Genomic DNA, 20,552 nt, shown 5'->3' with positions numbered 1-20,552 from the left:
AGCTGCCTGCTGTTTGGAGTGTACATCTACGCAGTAGTGTTTGGTAAATGTATGTATGGTAGTCCATGTGGCTGCCTTACATATGTCTTCTAGAGGAATGTTTCCTAGGAAAGCCATGGATGCCCCTAACTTGCGTGTTGAATGCGCTCTTGGGGGAACTGTTAATGTGCGTTTACCTTTTTGATAGCAAATTTGCATGCACTTAACAATCCATCTGGCTATACCTGATTTGGAAATGGGGTTGCCTTTGTGCTGTGGTGAAAAGGGAACAAACAGTTGCTTAGTCTTTCTGAAAAGTTTTGTTCTGTCTATATAGTACAGGAGAGCTCTTTTAACGTCTAGGGTATGTAGAGCTCTTTCTGCCACGGAATCTGGATTTGGGAAAAATACTGGCAGTTCTATAGCTTGATTGATGTGAAACTGGGATACCACCTTTGGCATAAATTTAGGGTTTGTTCGCAGCACTACCCTATTTGCGTGAATTTGTATGAATGGCTCCTGAATAGTTAGGGCTTGCAGCTCACTAACTCTTCTAAGTGATGTAATCGCCACTAGAAAAGCCACTTTCCACGTTAGGAATTGTATCTCACACGAGTGTAGAGGTTCAAAAGGAGGTCCCATTAGTCTGGTTAGAACCAAGTTTAGGTTCCAGACAGGTGAAGGTGGTTGTCTTGGAGGAATGATTCTTTTGAGTCCCTCTAGGAAAGCTTTAATAGCAGGTACTCTGGAGAGTGAAAGGTGCTGCCTGTTCTGAAGATAAGCTGCCACCGCAGCTAAATGTATACGTATGGAACTGTAAGCTAGATTGCATCTGTGTAAATGTAACAGGTAACATATGATGTTTTGAGTAGATGCATCTAGCGGATTTATGTCATTATTGTTACAATAGATGACAAATCGTTTCCACTTTGCCGCATAGCATGCTCTGGTTGTAGGTCTTCTTGCCTCTTTGATAATATTCATACAGTCAGGAGGCATGTTCAGGTAACCAAACTCTATGACTTCAGGAGCCAGATCGCAAGGTTCAACTGTTGAGGATCTGGGTGCTGAATGTCGCCATGGCTCTGCGTTAAAAGACTGGGTGTTAATCGCAGCCTTTAATGAGGAACCACGGAAAGTTCTAGGAACGTGGTGTACCATGGTTGCCGCGTCCACGTTGGAGCAACTAGGATGAGTGTCATCGAGTGTTGTCGCAGTTTGCGTGCCACTAGTGGTATGAGCGAGGCTGGGGGGAAAAGCGTACACAAACTTGCCTGACCAGTTCATTCATATCGCATTGCCCTGAGACTGCGGATGTGGAAACCTGGCGGCGAAGCTTTGGCATTTTGCGTTTTCCTTTGTGGCGAACAGGTCTATTTCTGGGTGACCCCACCGCTGGAAGTATGTATCTCCCACTCGTGCATTTGGTGGCTGTGTCTGCTGAGCAGATCCGCCATCTGGTTGTCCCTGCCTGGAAGGTGTTCCGCCATGAGGAAGATGTTTCTCTGAATGGCCCACTTCCACATGCTTTGCGCTAGATGGGACAACCGTGGAGAGTGTGTCCCTCCCTGCTTCTGTATGTAGTACATGGCAGTCATGTTGTCCGTCCGAATTAACACTACTTTGTTGCACAAATGTACCTTGAACGCCTTCATTGCCATAAAGATTGCCATCAGTTCCAGCAGGTTGATGTGCATCCTTTTTTGCTGTGTCGTCCATAGTCCCTGCACTGTGTAATGGAGGACATGCGCTCCCCATCCTAGGAGAGATGCGTCCGTTGTCAGCACTATTTGTGGTACAGGCTCTTGGAACGGTCGTCTCCTGCAAAGGTTTTGTGGGTTCCACCAATGCAGAGAGCTGTATGCGCGACCGGTCACCAACACTAGGTCTTTCAATTGTCCCTGAGCCTGGTTCCACTGCCGTGCTAAGCACTCCTGAAGCGGACGCATGTGTAGTCTCGCGGAGGGACTATGAAGATGCAGGAGGCCATCATGCCTATCAACTGCATAAACACCCTTGCTGTGAGCGAGTGTTGGGGTCTGAATTTCTGAATCATTAGTAGAATGCTGTTGATTCTTGCTGAGTTTGGCTGCGCCTTTGCCGCCAGAGTGTCTATTGTTGCTCCCAGGTACTGTTGTACGTGGGCGGGCTGAAGATGAGACTTTGGGTAGTTTAATGCAAATCCGAGGCTGTGTAGGAGGTGAATAGTGCGGGACATGTGGCTGGCACATTGCTGTGCTGACTTTGCTTGGATGAGCCAGTCGTCCAGATAGGGATAGACGTGAATATGGTTTCTCCGTAGGTGCGCCGCCACTGTCGCTAGGCACTTGGTAAACACCCTGGGGGCTGTTGTCACCCTGAAAGGCAGTACCTTGAACTGGTAGTGCTGATTTTGGATGGTAAACCTGAGATACTTCCTGTGTGCTGGATGTATTGGTATGTGGAAATACGCATCCTTTAGGTCTAGTGTTGCGAGGAAGTCTCCCTGACTGAGTAATGGTAGAACTTGCTGTAAAGTGAGCATGTGAAAGTGTTCTGACAAGATGTATTGGTTTAGGGGCCTGAGGTCCAGTATTGGCCTGAGAGACCAGTCCTTTTTGGGGATTAAGAAGTACAGCAAGTACACCCCTGTACCCTGTTGCTGTATATGGACCAGTTCTATGGCCCCTTTTTGCAGCATGTTGATGACTTCTTGCTGCAATAAGTGTATGTGCTCTGCGGACATAGGACGGTGTCTTGGGGGTATGTTGGGTGGAGTGGAGGTTAGCTCTAGACAATAGCCGTACTGAATAAGTTGTCTCACCCACCTGTCTGTGGTAATACTTTCCCAGACTGGCAGGAACTGTTGTAATCTGCCCCCGACTGGTGTTATATGGTCTGGGGGCAGTGACCAGGCGTCACTGTTTAGTATTGGCGGAGGATCTGGTGTTGTTATTCACTCGTCCTCAGCCTTTACTGCTGTTGCCACGGTATCCACCTCTGCTTGTTTTATTATAGGTGGTTTGCGTGCTCCCTTTATTGTATTGGGTCTGCTGGGATGCCTGGCCTCTTGTAGGTCCTCTGTTATTGGAGCGACGAAAGGAGCCTTCTCTGAATTGTTGTGACTGCAAGGCACCCATAGATTTGGCTGTCTGTGTCTTTTTTAATCTTCTCTAAGACTGTGTCCACATCAGGACCAAATAAAAAATCAGGGTTCACAGGTTGATTTAATAATGTGGTTTGAATCTCAGGTTTGAACCCAGAGATGCGCAACCAAGCATGCCTTCTGAGCATGACACTTGTGTTGATGGCCCTGGCTGCGGTGTCTGCTGCGTCCAGCGCACATTTAATGGATGCGTTGGATATCAGTTTCCCTACTTGTATCAGTGTTTCTGCTCCCTCCTTGTAGGCATCAGGCAAATGTTGTAGCAGTTGCTCTAATGTGTCATAATGCGCCCTATCGTATCTGGCTAATAGGGCCTGTGTGTTGGAAATTCTCCAGATATTAGCTGCTTGAGCAGCTACCCTTTTCCCAGAAGTTTCTAATACTTTAGACTCCTTGTCTGGAGGAGGAGCATCACCAGTAGTTTGTGAGTTGTCACGTTTACGAGCATTGGATACCACCAAAGAGTCCAACGGCAGCTGTCCCTTAATGTATGTAGGGTCCACAGGCGCCGGTCAGTATTTTCTTTCAATTCTGGGGTTAACAACCCTTGCTCTTGTGGTTTCCTTGAAAAGGTCTCCTGCGTGTTTAAGGACACCTTTTAACATTGGCAATGTTTTAACCGATTTCTCTGAAGTGGAGAAAGTGTCAAACAAGAATTCCTCATCAATTGGGTCAGCATGCATGTCCACATCGTGATTTTGCGCTGCCCTTTCTATTAATGCGTTAAACGCTGCTGTATCTTCTGTTGGCGAAGTTTTGACAGGATAAGGAGTATCAGGAATAGTTTGTGATTCCCCCCTGGTCAATAGGGTCTGTCCAGGCTTGAGACTGGTCATCCTGATCATTGTCCGCAGGGTAAGAATATTGTTCATCATAGTCATACCCCATATCCTCATTAGAGCGTGTGGGTGAGTATGCAGAAGTGTCCTGGCCATGGTACCTTACAGTCTCAAAAAGGACAGGCGATGTAGAAGAATCCCTTTTCTTTTTGAGTGGAATTCTATATGATTCCAGAGGATTTTCCGACCTGATCTTTCTTTGATAAACAGTAAGTCTGCCGGATTCGGAGTCGATATGTAGCTTCGACTGATCATCATAGGAGGGCTCCTGGTACATAACGTCCTCTTCCAGAGGATGACTCCTTTTTCCAAGTGACACCGTCTTGGGTGTTTCGACCCCTGTTTTCGGATCGATCGCCTTAGGGCATGCAGTCGGGGGCAGCCCGAATTTTATCGGTGGCATAGCGTCTTTAGACAGACTGACCTTCTTCGGGGCCGGCGTCTATATCGGACCGACCGACTTCGCCCTGTCGTCGTGCTTCTGGCCTTGCGTCGACTTTGGTGCTTGTTGCGTCGGAGGCGCGCTCTTTTGCCTCGATTCGACTTGCTCCTTCGAGGCACCTTTGGGTTTTGGCTCGAGGGCTTTGACGAGCTGTGGCCTGTCGACTCGGTGCTTCGGATCGAGAACCTTCCGAGACTTGAGTCCCTTGTTTGTGTCGCTGTCAGTCGACGTCGACCTCGTCGGTTCGACGTGCTTGGCTTTAGCGATGGACTTTAGCGCACCAATCTTCGGCTCGACACCCTTTAGGTTCGACCTTGCAGGGTCGTCGACACTTTTTTTCTTCGTCGAATCCGATGTGTTCGAACTCTTCGATCCGAAGACTGTTTTCAGCAGTTTCGTTTTTGACTCGGTGGATTTCGGTTTCGCTTTCAGTAGTGCGACCGATGGCTCGTTTGATATATTCTTAGCCGGGCCGAGACGCGGGGCTATAGAATGTTTGTCATGATCTTGGCTAAGGCCTTTTGGCGATGCCTCGACCTGAGCCTTTGGAAGTTTTTCAGTGTCTTTTTTGGGCCCAGTACCCACTGCTGGGCCTGGTTCATCGCTTGAGTCGTCATCGACGGCTCCGATGGGGGACGCGTCGTCCCTTACCTCGTCGACGTTTTCATCATCGACGATTTCTTCGTCGTCTTCATAATAGTTGGAGCTGTGCTCTGAACCCGGATCCAACGGCTGTTCTGGATCCTCAGTCTCGACGACCTCATCTTCGTCTTCATCGAAGATATTGACCGGGTCGGGCGCTGGCTTCGCCATTGTTTGTCTCGCTGCACGTCGGAGCCTAAGCGTCTTCTTTGACCGGAATCGAGCACAAGCTAGACAGTTGTCCTCATTGTGGTCTGGTGATAAGCACTTGTTGCACACTGGGTGTACATCGATGTGCGGGTATTTAGAGTTACAAAGGGGGCATCGTTTGAACGGGCTCCGTTACATCGACGATCGGGCCTCTGGTGTTGAAAAGGCCACGCGGCTCTCTTCGACGTCCTGCTCGAAAAGAACTGGAACAAGAACTCGGCACCGATCGAAATAACAATACCGACGACCCCGAAGGCCTTTTGGCCTTGTAGAAAAGTTTCCGAACTAGAGTAAAGAAAAGTACATCCGAACCCAATGGCGGGAAAAAAACAATCTGAGGATGGAGAGGATGCCCATGTGCACTGTAGTCCGGGGGAGGAGCCACCTATCTCGTGATACTTCGAAGACTCTTCCAGGACAACAATGTGCAATCATCCGGACCCAACAGTAGGCGGCGATCTATGCACAAGATATGAATTCAGCAGCCCACATGCCTCGAACTTGAATATTTACACATGCATTAATTTCTGTTTTATGAGATTCAACAATACTGTTTTTTAACCCATATGTTTGTCCTGAAGAAGGTGGTGTCAACCAATTTCATCCCACTGAAACACCGAGTTGACAAATGTTTTCTTTGAGTATTGTTTTTTTTATATTGCGTATTTTTGTGTGAATTGATACATGTTCATAAATTGTGACGGAGCAGCAGGAATAATTTGATACATGAGGAAATGTGTTGCATATTGTGTCATATAAATTAAAGTTTTATATATGCGAAAGAGATCGTGGTATCAAAAAGAATTTGCTTCTCCCATTTATGAAATTGCATGTGTTTAATGAAATTGAAACTGCACGTTTAAAAAAAATATGTTTTATCGTATGTAAAAGGAAAATAATCTTGAAGAAATCTTTTAAGAAAGGAGGAAATATTTTTGTACTACCAACAAGGCATTTTGTTTGTATATGATGGGCACGTTTGAGTGGGTGTGGATGTAAAAGGACAGCCTGAATAGACTGAATACCACAGGGAACTTCAGTGAAATCTCGACATCTTATTTAAGTATGCAGCGGATAACTTTTAGAAAATAAATCTTGCGAAGACCAAAGTGTTGCCATTTAGAGGCAAGAGGTGGACTAATTAAATGGAGGTTGGCGGGAATGCCTCTGGACATAGTAAAATCATATACACACTTAGGAGGGGTTTTCTCCTAGTCTTTTGAAAATATGTTAATTTTTTTGCACATAGGTTCTAGGTTCTAAGGCAATAAATTGTACAGGTGCTTTAAAAAAAAAAAGTGCTGCACGGTTAGACATTTAAAAAAAAATTTTTAAATTCTCGGGACAAGATACTCTCCATTTTATATAATGCCCTAGAATATGTACCCATGAGTAAATGGTCCGCTTTAAGTTTATTCAAAGGCAAGCTCCACCAGATTATAATATCTTCAAGTCAAGCAGTTCCACTTCAAGCATTGCACTTAGAACTTACCCTATTCTACAACCTTGGCAAACGTAATTAGGTGGTCTTACAAATTATTACATGAACTGGAAGGCACTCTAAAAGACTTCCAAAGGCTGGAAACCTTCAAAGGGAAAAGTAAAAAGCTATAACTTTAATAATAATCTTAAGGTTGCACTAGCAGAATTACAGTGCACCATTTGGAGAGGCTTCCAGAACAAGCTACACTAGTGACATCACTCACTGTTTATTATTAGAAATATGTAAGCCTCCTCCGACAGTAAATCTTATTTATTTAAAGCTTTCTTCAGAACACTGTGTGAGACGATTTTTACTTAAGTTAAGATTAGGTCTTACCTTTAATGAACTGGAAAATACTAGTCCGATAAAGGAAATAAGGCCAGAATGTGTGATCTCTGCAATGACGGGACTCAAGACATTATGCATGTTCTTTCGGTTTGCCTTTTTGCTATGTGGAAGGAAGCTAGAAATCGATTTTTAAAACCTTTATGTCTTAAATATAAAATGTTCAAAAGCAATGAATTCATTGCCCTGGGAATGTCACCCCTGATGAATTTGTTATAATTTGTGCACGTTTTTTAAATCGTTTTTACCAATGTATTAATTGTTAAGGCTTCCAATAAGACTTTAAGACCCTGTATCTTCTCCTTTTAATTGTAATTATTTATAACTGTGAATATTGTTGATCTGAAATCAATTTGTTTTGTTATTGAAAATAGTTAAGTACTTTTCTTAAATTTATATTATACAACACGCTTGAGGGCATTCCATTAGAATGGCCTTTTGGTTCTTGTAAAATTAAAAATATGTTATAATGATTATATTTTACTTATATAAATATTAAAACAAACAAAAAGTCACTTGCAGTATTTTTACAAGCTATTACTCGGATGCGTTCTTATGAAGCGCCAAACTACAAAGTGAACCTGGCTAACCTGACAACCCACATAGTGAAATTTAACGTAAATATTTTGTCTAGTTCTACATGTTACAGAACATTTTAGAGCGCTGCAAGCGAGACAAAACCTGGATAATGTCATGGTTTCCACTAGGCACCAGGAGGGCCCATTCAATTATTCTTCAAAAGATGGTCCTATATTTGAGAAAATGGATAAAAGAGGTGTGCAACAATTCAGTTTTCAGGCCTTTTCTGAAACAAGATTAATTTTATGGAGTCAGTGCATTGCACAGTATGAGGCCACAGACTGAAGACCTTCCTCCATGTTTTAGCCATCTGAAAATACGTTGGTTAATGAGAGTTGCAGTTGTCACATCCACTTGGGGTTTCAAGGCTTGATAGGTTTGCAAAGTAAAGTTTGCGCTGCTAAACAGTCTCCTCAAATGTAGGTTACTGATTAGCAAAACTGTAAATGTTAAAGTCCATTTTCTGTATAGAGAACTAAACAATGAGCGTTAACCAGTCTAAGCACTACTAATTGTAGCAGAAAAGGGAAGTCAGGGGATAAGGTAGCAATGATTTGCTGGCATCGTCCCCGTGTCACTTTACAACATTGCACATTGTAAGTCTGTGAGACGAGGAACCTAAACATTTAGCAGGTATTCAATCTATTCAAGTCTAAAAAAGATGTTAAAAAAAAACAGTAACACGTGGACAGCATCTCAACCACAAGTAAAAATAGCACAAATCTATCACATACCTTACGAGGCTGCACAGAAACCCATGGCTGCTCCTTCATTTGATCGATTTGTTCCCAGACTTTGGATAGTTCGGACCAAACTCCTTTAAGATCCTGCAACTCTTCCAATGCTACCTATGTAGAATTGAACATAAAATTGTTTTTTAAAATGAATCCTTGCAAACTTAATGAGGGGAATACAAATCATACATAGACGGTCATTGCACTGTGTAGCTTTCTTAAAAATTGTCTGCTAGGAGAAACTAAAACATTGACTAAAATAACTGTACTAGTCATTACAAATCTCAGCAAATATCACACATGCTCTATTCCTTTAGATATTAGCTTAAAATGGTCTCCTTTCTTTGGCAAGCCTCTTTCTTTTCTCACTAAATGTAATCCCTCGCTGATCCCTTAGTTACTCTGATTTTCGCGGCTGACACACGTGGACAACACTTTGAGCAAATCTCCGTAGCCAACACCTGGATCAATCATCAACTGCCTTTAATACAATGATCAAATATTAATGACTGAGCGCTATCAAATTAACCATACTTTTCTGTAATTCAGAATTGGTAATACATCCTAACAGGATGAAATTGTGCACAACTGTTTAAAGATCTGCATAATTGGGGGCGTGGCCGAGCGGCACCTAAGATGGCCGCATTCTAGTGCGGCTCCTGCGAGGATCTGCTTAAGGCCCCCAAAATCCGCTCATAATCCTGTGGCCTCTCTGTCCCCTCGGATGCAGCAAGGGCTCCGGTGCTGAGAGGTGGTTTCCCGGGCTCTCTACCCGGCGCGGCAGCCTCGCATTAAGTGGCGGCAGTTCAGGGCTTGCTTATGGCATGAATGACGGAGGAGGACACCGGCCTCGAGTGATCCCAAGGCCGGCCGTGCCGAAGTGGTGCTGGTGAGGGGCGCCGGTCGGAAGACGGACCCTGCGACCATCCTTGGGTGTCCATCGCGGCGCAATCGGCGCTAGTGGGGCACGGACGTACCGCAACGTCTGGGGACAGTTTGGCGCCTGTTGTGACCCGCGTCGCGGAGGAAGTCACCGGCCTCGAGGGTTCAAGAGGCCGGCCGCGAGGGAGCGGTGCTGGTGGGTGACGCCTGTTGGGTGCTGGACCCTGTGGCTATCCTTGGGCGCCCAGCGCGGCGCAGCGGACACTGGTGGGGCTTGGAGGTCCCACATTGGCTGGTGGCAGCTCGGGGCCTGGTGTGGCCCGCATTGCAGAAGAGGACGCCGGCCTCGAGGGGTCCTGAGGCCGCCCGGAAGTGAATGGTGCCGGTGCGGGACACCGGTCCGATGTCTGGACCTGCGGCCATCATTGAATGCCCGGTGCGGCAGGACCGAGACTAGCGGAGGAGACTCTTTCCTCCCCCCCCGCAGTCTGAAGCGGGTAGAACAGGCGTATAGACGGTGGATGAGCTGGCATGATCCGAGACCTGGGGGCCAACATCGGACATTACTCTGGGCTAGCAGCTGGGCCCCGCTGGAACTGCAAGAAGGTAGGAGCCCCTTGAGGGAGAGTCTGGCCGGGGCTCTGGTCCTGGATGGTGGTGGGGCACCACGGGCAGGTATTGACAGGCAACTGCAGAGGGCGCTGGACAAGTGGCGCGAAGCGGGTCGGTGAGTGCGCATGAACGTGGAAGGAGCACAGGCATCACTGCAACTACAGAGGCCCCGTCGGCACTGCAAAGTGGCCATAGCAGTGGAATCCCTATTCGGATAAGGGGGCGAGGAGGTGGTGCCCCCCTTCATTGATCTACGGAGCGCGAGTACGGGGCAAAGGCCTCAGGGGGGAGGCGCCCTCGGGAAGCGCAGACAGGAGGAACAGCTGAGGTGCTCTGTCCTACCCCCCTGGGTGGGGTCCGGACAGTGGGGCGACACAGCGGAGAGAGAGGCGCCCCTTGACATTTGTCCAGGGGAGGGCCCGGTGCCTGTGCACGCTGTCATGAGACCCAAAAAATCCACGATGACCCAGACAAACACTATGGACAACTACACTGCGGAGGCGGGTGGTGGAGCCAAGGCGCAGGCCATTCAGACACTGGGAACTACGCTGGAGTCAAAGATCGATAAGGTCTCAATAGAAATGACGCTGCTGAGGGCGGACTTAAATAAAACCTCAGAGAAAGCCACCCAGAATGCTGCGGACATTGCGGAATTCCAAAGTACTACAAAACAATTGCAGAAGCAAGTCCGACTTTCACACCAGCAGAAGGTGGTGGTAGCCAGGTTGGAGGATCAGGAAGGGAGGGCCCGCCGCAACAATATACGTGTGGTGGGGGTGCCGGAGAAGATGGAGGGGCCGAGCGTGGATTTATTTCTGGAGGATCTTATCCTCAAGCACCTGCAGCCCAGACGCCTCTCGAAGTTTTTCGCTATCGAGCGAGCTCATAGGGCTCCGGTCCCCCCGCCGCGCCCAGGTGCCCCGCCACGAACGATAATCGCGAGGATCCTCAATTATAGAGACCGCGACGCCATTTTGCAGGCGGCCCGCCAATGGAGTGATCTCCATCTGGACAATGCGATCATCAGGCTCTTCCCAGACTTCACGTTGAAGGTGCAGCAGGAGCGACGGTCATTCGACGGGGTCAAGAAAGTGCTTCGAGAAAAGGGCATCAAATACATGATGTTTTTCCCGGCAAAACTCAAGCTTCTAGTCAATGGTAAATCCTTGTTCTTCACCTCCCCGGAAGAGGTACATTCCTGGTTGGAGGAGCGTGGGGGCGCAGCGGGGTCAGGACTAAGGGACAACTGGAGGAATACGGCGCCTCAATCTCCAGCGTCATCGGCTGGCTCTCCGGAGAATGGACATCAGTGCCGGCTGAATTCTTTGCCCCCAGCAAGAACCGGGGCCGGAGTCAGTCGGCCTCGCCGGACATGGGGAGACGAGGCCAGGACTGTGGTGCAGTACGGAAGACGTCTAACGTGCACGTGATGTATATTGACATTTCATGTTTTTGACTTGCGCTGTCACTGGAGGTGGTCCTGGAGAGTGCTCTGGGGGACGGGAAACAGCAGAGGAGGGGGAGAATAAAACTAACTAACACCAAAAGTGGCCCGTGGAGGGGGGGGGGCTCTCGTATGATAGGAGTTGCCACATATATTCGCCCGACTCGGTCTTCATAGGATGTGAGGCGGTCCGGGGGGAGGCGGGAGGCCTGGCACTGTCCTTTCCACAATTGTATTGTTATGGGCTTTACTGGGCAGGCTGAGGCCAGTTACGAATTGTGACGTGGGGCCGAAGGCAGTCCTCCAGTTGCGGGTTTGGGTAGCAGCTCTCACCCCCCTGGATTTTCATTTTAAGGGCTACAGGCGCTCTGCTTGTTGAGGGATGCCTGACCAGGTTGGCGGGCGTAGCAGGGTAGCAGGGAGGGGGGTTGTTCTTGGGGAAAGTCGGATGCGGGAATGTTCATCTTGTCTTGTTCTGTTTATAATGTATTTGGTTTGGCTCCTCTGGCACTGGTGGGGAGCAAGATGGAAGAGGGGGGAGGGGAGGGCAGGCACCTGCCTTTTCGGCTGATCGTGGTATTTACCCAAGATGCACACACCACATGCCAGGCGCATTAGCATTCTATCGTGGAACGTTAATGGCCTACAAAATAAGATTAAACACACCATGGTACTCCAGTATTTACATAGACATGCACCAGATATCCTCCTACAGGAGACGCACCTGCTGGGGAACCACTGCAAGGCCCTCAATAGATTTGGATATACGATGCGGGCACATGCTGTCTTCACTACAGGCTCGAGGGGGGTGGGACTCCTCATTAGGAACACTCTACCTTTGGTGATCGGAAAACAATGGCTGGACCCCCTAGGGAGGTACGCGGCGCTCGCTGGTCAATGGGAGGGGAGGACTATTATTATATGCTCCTTGTATATCCCGCCTAGGTTACACAGCGCCACTCTCCCCGACATTGGAAAGTTGCTATTGGATATGCCACCAGGGATACTGGTCCTAGGGGGCGATATGAATGCCGTCATGGAGAGGGAGCTAGATAGGTCACAGACACTCCCTGTCAGGGGTGGGACTTGCCACTTCCGGGACATTGTAAGAGCTATGGGGCTGGTAGATTTATGGCGGGCACACAACCCCACGACTCGACAATACACCCACATTTCGGCAGCTCATGGCTCAGGGTCCAGGATTGACCACATCTTCACGCAGGTTGGAAGCATGGATTTGTTCCAGGGTGGGTGTCACAGAGCGAGAGGGATATCAGACCACTCCCCAGTCGAGGTGCACTTGCGCGGTCCGGACCTGGGCCGCGCTGGTCCTCCCCGTTTAGATGCCTTCTTATTCAAGGACCAGGAGTTTCAGGAAGTCTTTAGGGAACGAGTCGACCACTATTTTGTGGAAAATGTAGGCTCTGTTAGTTCTCCTGGGGTGGTGTGGGAGGCATACAAGACGGTGGCTAGGGACTTTGTACAGGCAGAGGTCGGGAAACGCCGTAAGGAGAAAAACGCACAAATTGACCGACTAGAACAGGACCTTCAGGCCCTAGAGAATGCGACGGATGAGTCCCCGGAGCAGGTTCAAGATAGGTTGCATAGGCAGCAACTCCTAGAAAAAGAGATTAGAGATCTACTCACTGATCAGGCAAGATCCCATGCCCTAGCAATCCAAAGACGAGTGTATGATCTGGGGGACAAGGCCAACAAAATGATAGCCTGGCTGGAGAGACGAGACCGAGACCGTAACTGGATCCAGGGAATCCAACGGCCTGATGGATCTGAGCGAGTCACGGGCTAGGAGATAGCGGCGGAATTCGTACGGTACGGACGTGGTTTATCGGGCTCCCACTGCTCGACATGAACAGGAATATCGAGACTTTTTGGCCCCCCTGCGCTGCCTACCCTGGAACAGGCTGATAGGGATATCCTAGACTCACTCATGACGGTCCAGGAGGTAGAGGACGCCATGGGTGACCTGCAGGTGGTAAAGGCACCGGGACCCAACGGCTTCCCGGCCGAAGCGTTCAGTTGCGTGTCAAGCCGCCTAGCACCTCACATGCTAAGTATGTTTAATGAAGCCAAGCAGGTGGGGGTACTTCCCAAAGACTTGCGGTCAGCAACGATCGTTCTAATCCAGAAAGCCGGTAAACCGCAGGAACTGTGCAGCTCCTACAGACCCATCTCCTTACTCATCTTCGAGACCAAGGTCCTCGGTAAAATTCTGGCCACAAGATTGGGGCCGGTTATACAGTCCCGGATACACCCGGATCAGTCGGGTTTTATGCCCCACAGAAGCACCCATCTCAATCTACGGTGCCTGTTTGGGGTCTTGCAGGCGGTTTCTGCGAGGCCAGAGGTGCCGGCAGCCCTGCTATCCCTAGACGCCCATATTGCGTTTGATAGTATAGAGTGGCAGTACCTCTACGCAGTTCTGGAAAAATTGGGCTTTGGAGAACACTTCGAGCATGGGTGCAGCTGTTATATACTGCACCGCTGGCAAGAGTCTGGGCGAATGGAGTGCTGTCGAGTGAGTTCCGCCTCGGCCGGGGCACGCATCGGGGCTGCCCCCTATCGCCCACCCAGTTCGCACTAGCGCTGGAACCTCTGGCCCAATGGATCCGGACAGATCCCTTGGTGTGGGGTATCGATCTGGGAGGGGGATGGGAGGAGCGCATCTCCTTATACGCGGACGACATCCTCCTGTATGTACAGAGACCGGCTGCCTCCATTCAGAGGCTGATGGAAATCATAGGGGAGTTCGGCACTTACTCTGGATATCGCATAAACTGGGGTAAGTCCCTGGGGCATGTGTTAACGGGGACGCAGCCCCGGCTACCGGCGGAATGCAGAGATATCCCCTGGAAGGATGTTTTTAAGTACTTAGGGATCTGGATTACGCATTCTGAATCAGACTTCCTGCGTTTGAATGTCACGGCGCAGTTAGATCGGCTGCGCGGGGATGTGGAGCATTGGAGATCGCTCCCTATTTCACTGATGGGGCGAGCCGTGCTAATTAAAATGATGGCCCTCCCGCGCTTGCTGTACGCTCTACAATGTGCTCCCTTCCTGGTCCCGGACCAGATCTTTAGGACGATTGAGTCTGAACAACGCTCCTTGTTGTGGAGCGGGGGGTGTCCTAAGATAGCCTTCAGAAAACTGCAAAGGGGCGCATATGAGGGAGGGCTAGCTGTACCGGATATCCGCCTCTATTATTGGGCAACACAACTAGTCAATGTGAATGGCTGGGTGTTCTCACCTCTGGAAGAGCCAGCCTACAGGGTGGACAGACTAGTCTTTGGCAGCGGCACATACCTAGCAGCCCTATATACTATAGGTAGGCGGGGCCGACCTCTTCCTCCCCAAACGGCAGCGGTGGTCACGGTCGAGAAACAAGCGACGAAGTTGCTCGGATGGGAGGCAAAGCTTACGGAGCAGACTCCCTTGTGGGCTGGATCCTTCTGCCAGCCGTGACGAAATTGAAAGACCTACGCCGATGGGGTCTGATAGGTATTGAGGTGCTGGGGGACATTTGGAAACGAGGAGAGATGGTGACATTTGCAGGTCTACAGGCGGAATATCAGATGGAGGACGGAGAATTCCTCCACTACCACCAGCTTAAGTCTGCCCTGCGCAGCCACCTGGCCCCAGGGACGAAGCTGCCTGAATATGCCCCTTTGGAGGACAGGTGGTTATTAGACCCCATGATCGATAAAGCAATCTCACTCACTAATAAAAAAAACTCAGTAACAACGTCCGGGACATGCTGGGGCCCTTGCGGGAAAGGTGGGAGACAGACCTAGGGCTGCTGGAGGATGACGACTGGGGGGGAAGCCCTGCAGTGCCCAAGGGAGGTGGCGATTCGTGCAAGGTTCCGGCTGGTTCAACTTCGCATCCTGCACAGATCGTACACTCCACGTACAACACAGTACCAAATAGGTTATGCAAACTCCCGCTTCTGCCTCAGGGGGTGTGGGGAGGAAGGGACCTTCTTCCATATTCTATGGGACTGTGCATTTTGGTCTAGGGTGACGGGCATCATGGCCGAAGTGGTGGGAGCGGAGGTGCCGCTCGAGGCTAGGTGGCATGTGTTAGGAGTTACCAGTGATATCATCTGGCCAAAGTGGGACAAGGTATGGTTAGCCCTGGTGAGCATGGTAGCTAAAATGAACGTTGCACGGTTGTGGGGCAGTGATCTAACGCCAACGGTGGAAGAGTGGGAGCGAGACTTGGATTGGTGCCAGCGGGCAGAGAAGGTCATTTACAAAAGTCGAGGTTGCCCTAAGAAATGGGACAGTATATGGGCGGCTTGGAGGCGCTATAGAGGGGAGTGGTTGGACTCGCAATCGAATGGAGAGCAGATGTGAGAAGGGCACAGGCTGGAGCCGTTGGCTGATAGATGTGCAGTACCACCACGTCCGCTCAGGCTCCCCGTAGTGGTGGTTGTCCTATGGGCTAGGGTGGCAAACTCAGAGTAGGGAGTAGGGGGGAGGGGGGGTTCTGTCCTTGCATGTCTGAGCTGGGGGGGGTCAATGGTTGTAGTATAGAGGCTGGGTCTAAGTCCGGTGGGTGGGTCATGATAGGTTGGATGACTATCTTGCTATGATTGTGCTTGCTTTTATCAATGATTGTCAATGATTTGCCGCTGCTCACTGAGGTGCAATGTTATGGAGCTGGGAGCTGGTTTTCTAATTTCTCTCAATAAAAAGACAAAAAAAAAAAAAAAGATCTGCATAATTTGATCTTTAGGTGAGGGAAACTTAATGCAGCTTTAACATGTAAGTGATCTTCTACCATTATATTCAGAAAATAATGACAGGCCTCTCACAACTACAAAGGGCGAAAATAGATTAGTAATGCTAATATAAACGAGGATGCTTGGTTCCTCAATATAAAGAGGAAAAAATCACAAATCTAGCATTAAATGCCATGTGCTGAGCAACATTACTGTACATACCTGCACCCGTTCTTCGCTGCCACTCAGCAGTCCAGTATCAGTCAGTTCCAGTGCTTCCTTGGCCTTTGCACATTTTTCACGATCATCTTTCAGCCTGCTGAATTTTCCTTCATATATCGTCAGTGCTTGAAGTGCTTCTTCAGGACGCAGGCTTCCCTGAAAGAAGAATGTAATCAAAATAATGACTTGGTGCTCTTACACGAGATGTAATAATCTGTGAGTAATCTCATCAGGATGCTATCATTGTTTCTGCAATTTAAAAATCAAGCCCTTTTTAGAAAATCTAGCAGACTGCAATACAATACTGCTGCCTAGTGGTGGAACTCAATTTCGGGGGCATCACATAATATGAATTAATTTGTAGGTTGCTGAATGCCAGACAGCCCACTTCAACATACTAACAAAGCAACAATGGCCATGAGACAGTTCCCTGTGGGCCATCAGTAAGATTGTAAGAGCTGTGGTTTTAGCTATTTCTTAAGGTGTCAACTTTCAAATGATACTTTTGAGTGCGAGGAAAGCATCATAAAATGTGGCACCTTAACTGCTAAAAACTACCAAACCTTTAGGTTTATCCCTACTCTAGTATTAGCAGGAGATTTTGTACCTCCATATAAATCGTTCTAACCAGTGATTTAAATGAGCAGGTATTGGCCGGTACTGAATACCTGTTCTTCTTTCATTTTAAAGGAAGTGTACCTGCATGTCTTAGTACTGCTATAATACATTTAATGGGAGAGTACCAGCACTTGGGGGTCTGGGTTCGAGTCTCGGTAACAATGCCAAAACTTCCTGTGATTCTGGGCAAATCACATAATCTACCCGTGCCTAAAATGAATGTGTGTCCTCATGTAACGTAACTGGTGCTATGTAAAGCGCTCTGATACCCGATTCGGCTCGGGTCTAGTTCGCGCTATATAAAAAACTGCAACAAAAAAAAAGTGAAGGAAGATGGCTTTTTATATATCAAAATCAGCTGTATTGTTGAAGGAGTCCAGGGGTTCCCTTATGAGTGGACAGGGGGCTTGCTATGACAATCCCAGGGTGCTCTGCTAGGGAGTAGTGTGGCCAAGCACCCTTAGGCTCATCATAAGAGTAGGGGCTGGCTGGATTATATGCCTGTAGAATCAAGGGAACTCCTATAGAAACAACAGACTTCTCTATGACCAGTGAAATTTCTTAGTAAAGCTCATACCAAGCTTCAAATATTTGTTAACAATGTATCTTTTGGCAACAAATGGCAACTGTAATTTGGCATCGTCACTAGAGAATCTATAAGTGATTGAGTTGTCAAGCGTGACAGAGAAAAGCAATAAATGATAATGACTCTGCTGTTACCAATCCACTAGGATTTGGGGTCAGAAAAGGATTAACAAACTTTAATGACTGATATAAGGTTTAGACCTGTAAAACTTCAACTTTTATATGCATATATTTAGAAGTGAAAATTAAGCACCAAGTTATATCTCGTCACATTATTACTTAAAGAAACTCCTAAAAATGATTTGTGCAGTAGAAGAGTGTATCTTCATACCATTATTACAAATTAAAGAGGAATAAAGATCAATATGCAGGAGGTTTCAATTAAGTCAAAACAATGACCATAATTATGACAGCTCTTATACCAGCAACTTTATTTCCCCCCCTTTTAAAAAATAAGCAAATATTTTAGAAGACAACTTACAGCCACAGGTTTCGTCTTCTCCCAATCAGTCAGTAGATCTATTGATCGACTTTCCACTGCACGGTCCTCTTGAACAATTTTCATTTGCAGATTAGCCACCTGTTGCTGAATGGCAGAATCCTTTCGCCGCATTATGTCGTTGAAGGCGCCCCACTCGCCTTCAATGTTGTCAATATACAGCCACGAAGAGGGGAACTGGAATCGCTGCTTTTCAAGTAATCGTTGACCATTTCGATAAAGCTTAAAGGAAACAAAGAAAATGACGTTTTTCCAGAGACCAGAAAAACTGAATTCACATTGCTTTGATAAAATCAGAAAGAGAGCAACATTGTTAGTCTTGTGAAGGAGAGGAACCACATTCCCAATGTAAAAACATACATGCAAGTTTAATGAAAAAATAGATTTACATATTTTCCCAATGTACTATCAAAGGAAAACCGCATTCTTGGACTGTTTTGCCACCCGTGAACTGACGTTCGGTAGAGAATCCAGAATCTGCATAACATGCCTCTCTTTAAACTTTTTTTCAAGGATTTACTCACTACTAACAATCTTCAAAAGTGAAGGTTTCCCAATTTGACCTGAACTGGCGTAGGATACAACTGACACTCCTACAACCGTTATATAATGCAGAGACTACCACTGAAGTGTAAGGAACTAAACTGATGTTTGGAATTAAATCTCAGAAGCAAAAAGTGCTTGAATATTCTACTTAGTGGGTTCATAATCTTTTTAACTGAATGGTTACTTAGCCGTAAACTGAGTGACAGTACAGAGTTTTTAACCCCTCCACCTCCTTCATTATTCCTCGACTGCTTGCCTTCACTAATCTAACACAGTCAAGTGACTGTAAGGAATCACTCTGCTATCCAACTAGTCAGTACCTGTGACACCAGCAGTACCCACACACGATATTGCCCCGTACCCACACACAATATTGCCCCGTACCCTCACACAATACAGCCTAGTAACTACAGACAGCCAAAGAAAATACAATTCACAAGTAGCAGCACTCAAACTTTGTGAGCATGGCATAAGCTGTACAACAGGCCGCCAAATTTAAAATTCATGACCTCCACCACAAAACATGAGTGCATTTTGCAAAATGCCAGATTTGAAATATTTAAATATGAATCTGACACATTCAAAGATCACATTCAGCCTTCGAAGCCCCCTTACTGCATTCCCCATAGCTTTTGCAATCCAAAAGTCAACTTCCAAGGCTGAAAAGAAAAAAAGCCACGTAAATCTAATGCCCACGAACAACTGCACAGCTCCAAGCATGCGCTGGAATATTGACCTCTCTGCGCAGAAAAGAGCTGAAAGTGTTGATTACAGCATCACCATTTATGTAAACTGTATCATTACCCACTGCCAATGCACGTGGGACATAAGTGTTGGTACTCAAGAGTTAAGACAGCGTGCAAAGGTCTGCCATCTTTCAAAGATAAATAATCTGAAGGAAAATGTCATTTATTAATAATAAAAGGTTCTGCAGCATTAAAGAACAAGTTACTACCGTTGATAATGCCTTATCGGGTAGAGAGAACATCTAGCAGCAGATTCCTTACCTTTGAATTCCCCAGGCATCCGACTAGATACCTAAGATTTTTGTGCCAGTAGGTGGTGTCTGTTGGCTCCAAGTGGAGTCATCTGCGTTATCCGTGCCGGAAGTGAAGTCCACGTCACTTTATATAGGTGCCTCCTCAGAGAACTGACATCAGTTACTTTTCACGACTTTCCACCCCAGAAGCGCAAAGCCATGAAGTGCACAGACAGGGCTGTGTCCAAACTAGGCCAAGAAATAAGTCTACAGAGCGGGAGAATGGGTGGGTGTGTCGGTGAGGAATCTACGGCCAGATATTATCTCTACCAGATAAGGCATTACTGAAGGGAAGTAACTCATTCATCTGATAGAGACTTCTAGCGGCAAATTCCTTACCTTTGAATAAATACTGAAGAAATACCATCTCCAGAGGTGGGTCTGCAGACAAAGTTTGACTCAGATGTCATGCAAGATCGTACGGGCGAAATGCCTGTCCCTGGGGACCGGACTGTCCAGGCAGTAATGCTTGGTAAACATGTGGAGGCGGGCTAGCTCAGTGGTCACAGCCTTAGATCTAGTGGGATGAGCTCTTAAGCCTTCAGGAGACTGATTCTTTGCCAGTGCATAGCAGATATTAATGCGGAGAACGATCCATCGAGAGATACTCTGTTTCTGCATCACCCAATATTCCTTAGCACCAACATACCTCAAGAAAAGATAATCATCCACCTGGAACTCTCGTGTGCAGTTAAGGTAGAATGACAACGCTCTTTTTGGGTCCAGAAGGTGGAGTTGCTCCTCTTCTTCAGAGAGAAGTGGCAGAGCGTAGGGAGTGGGCAAAGTGTTAGATTGGCCCACCTGAAATATTGTTACCACTTTCAGTAGGAAAGTGGCCCTAGTGAGAAGCACCAGTTTGTCAGGAAAAACAGAGGAAGGGAGGCTTGGATGATAAAGCGTGCAGCTCACTTAACACCGTGGCTGATGTAATGGCCACAAGAAAGGCTGCTTTGATGGTGAGCAGCC

The 20,552-nt window shown here is 47.5% G+C and overlaps 1 protein-coding gene across 1 annotated transcript in view; it reads right to left on the bottom strand.

The window, feature by feature from the left end:
• Nucleotides 1-20,552, bottom strand: part of DYNC1H1 (dynein cytoplasmic 1 heavy chain 1) — a 1,596,152-nt gene that overhangs the window by 1,443,590 nt on the left and 132,010 nt on the right. Inside the window, exons 16-18 of the mRNA XM_078660192.1 lie at nt 17,984-18,223; nt 16,300-16,455; nt 8,399-8,512 (exon numbers count right to left, since the gene is read on the bottom strand). Coding sequence (XP_078516318.1) covers nt 8,399-8,512; nt 16,300-16,455; nt 17,984-18,223 — 510 coding nt within the window. The remainder of the gene's footprint in view (nt 1-8,398; nt 8,513-16,299; nt 16,456-17,983; nt 18,224-20,552) is intronic.

The sequence above is a fragment of the Lissotriton helveticus genome, chromosome 9, assembly GCF_964261635.1.
Source record: "Lissotriton helveticus chromosome 9, aLisHel1.1, whole genome shotgun sequence".
Classification (NCBI taxonomy): Eukaryota; Metazoa; Chordata; class Amphibia; order Caudata; family Salamandridae; genus Lissotriton; species Lissotriton helveticus.
The sequence above is the reverse complement of the archived record's forward strand: the minus strand, read 5'-3'. Positions and strand labels throughout refer to the sequence as shown.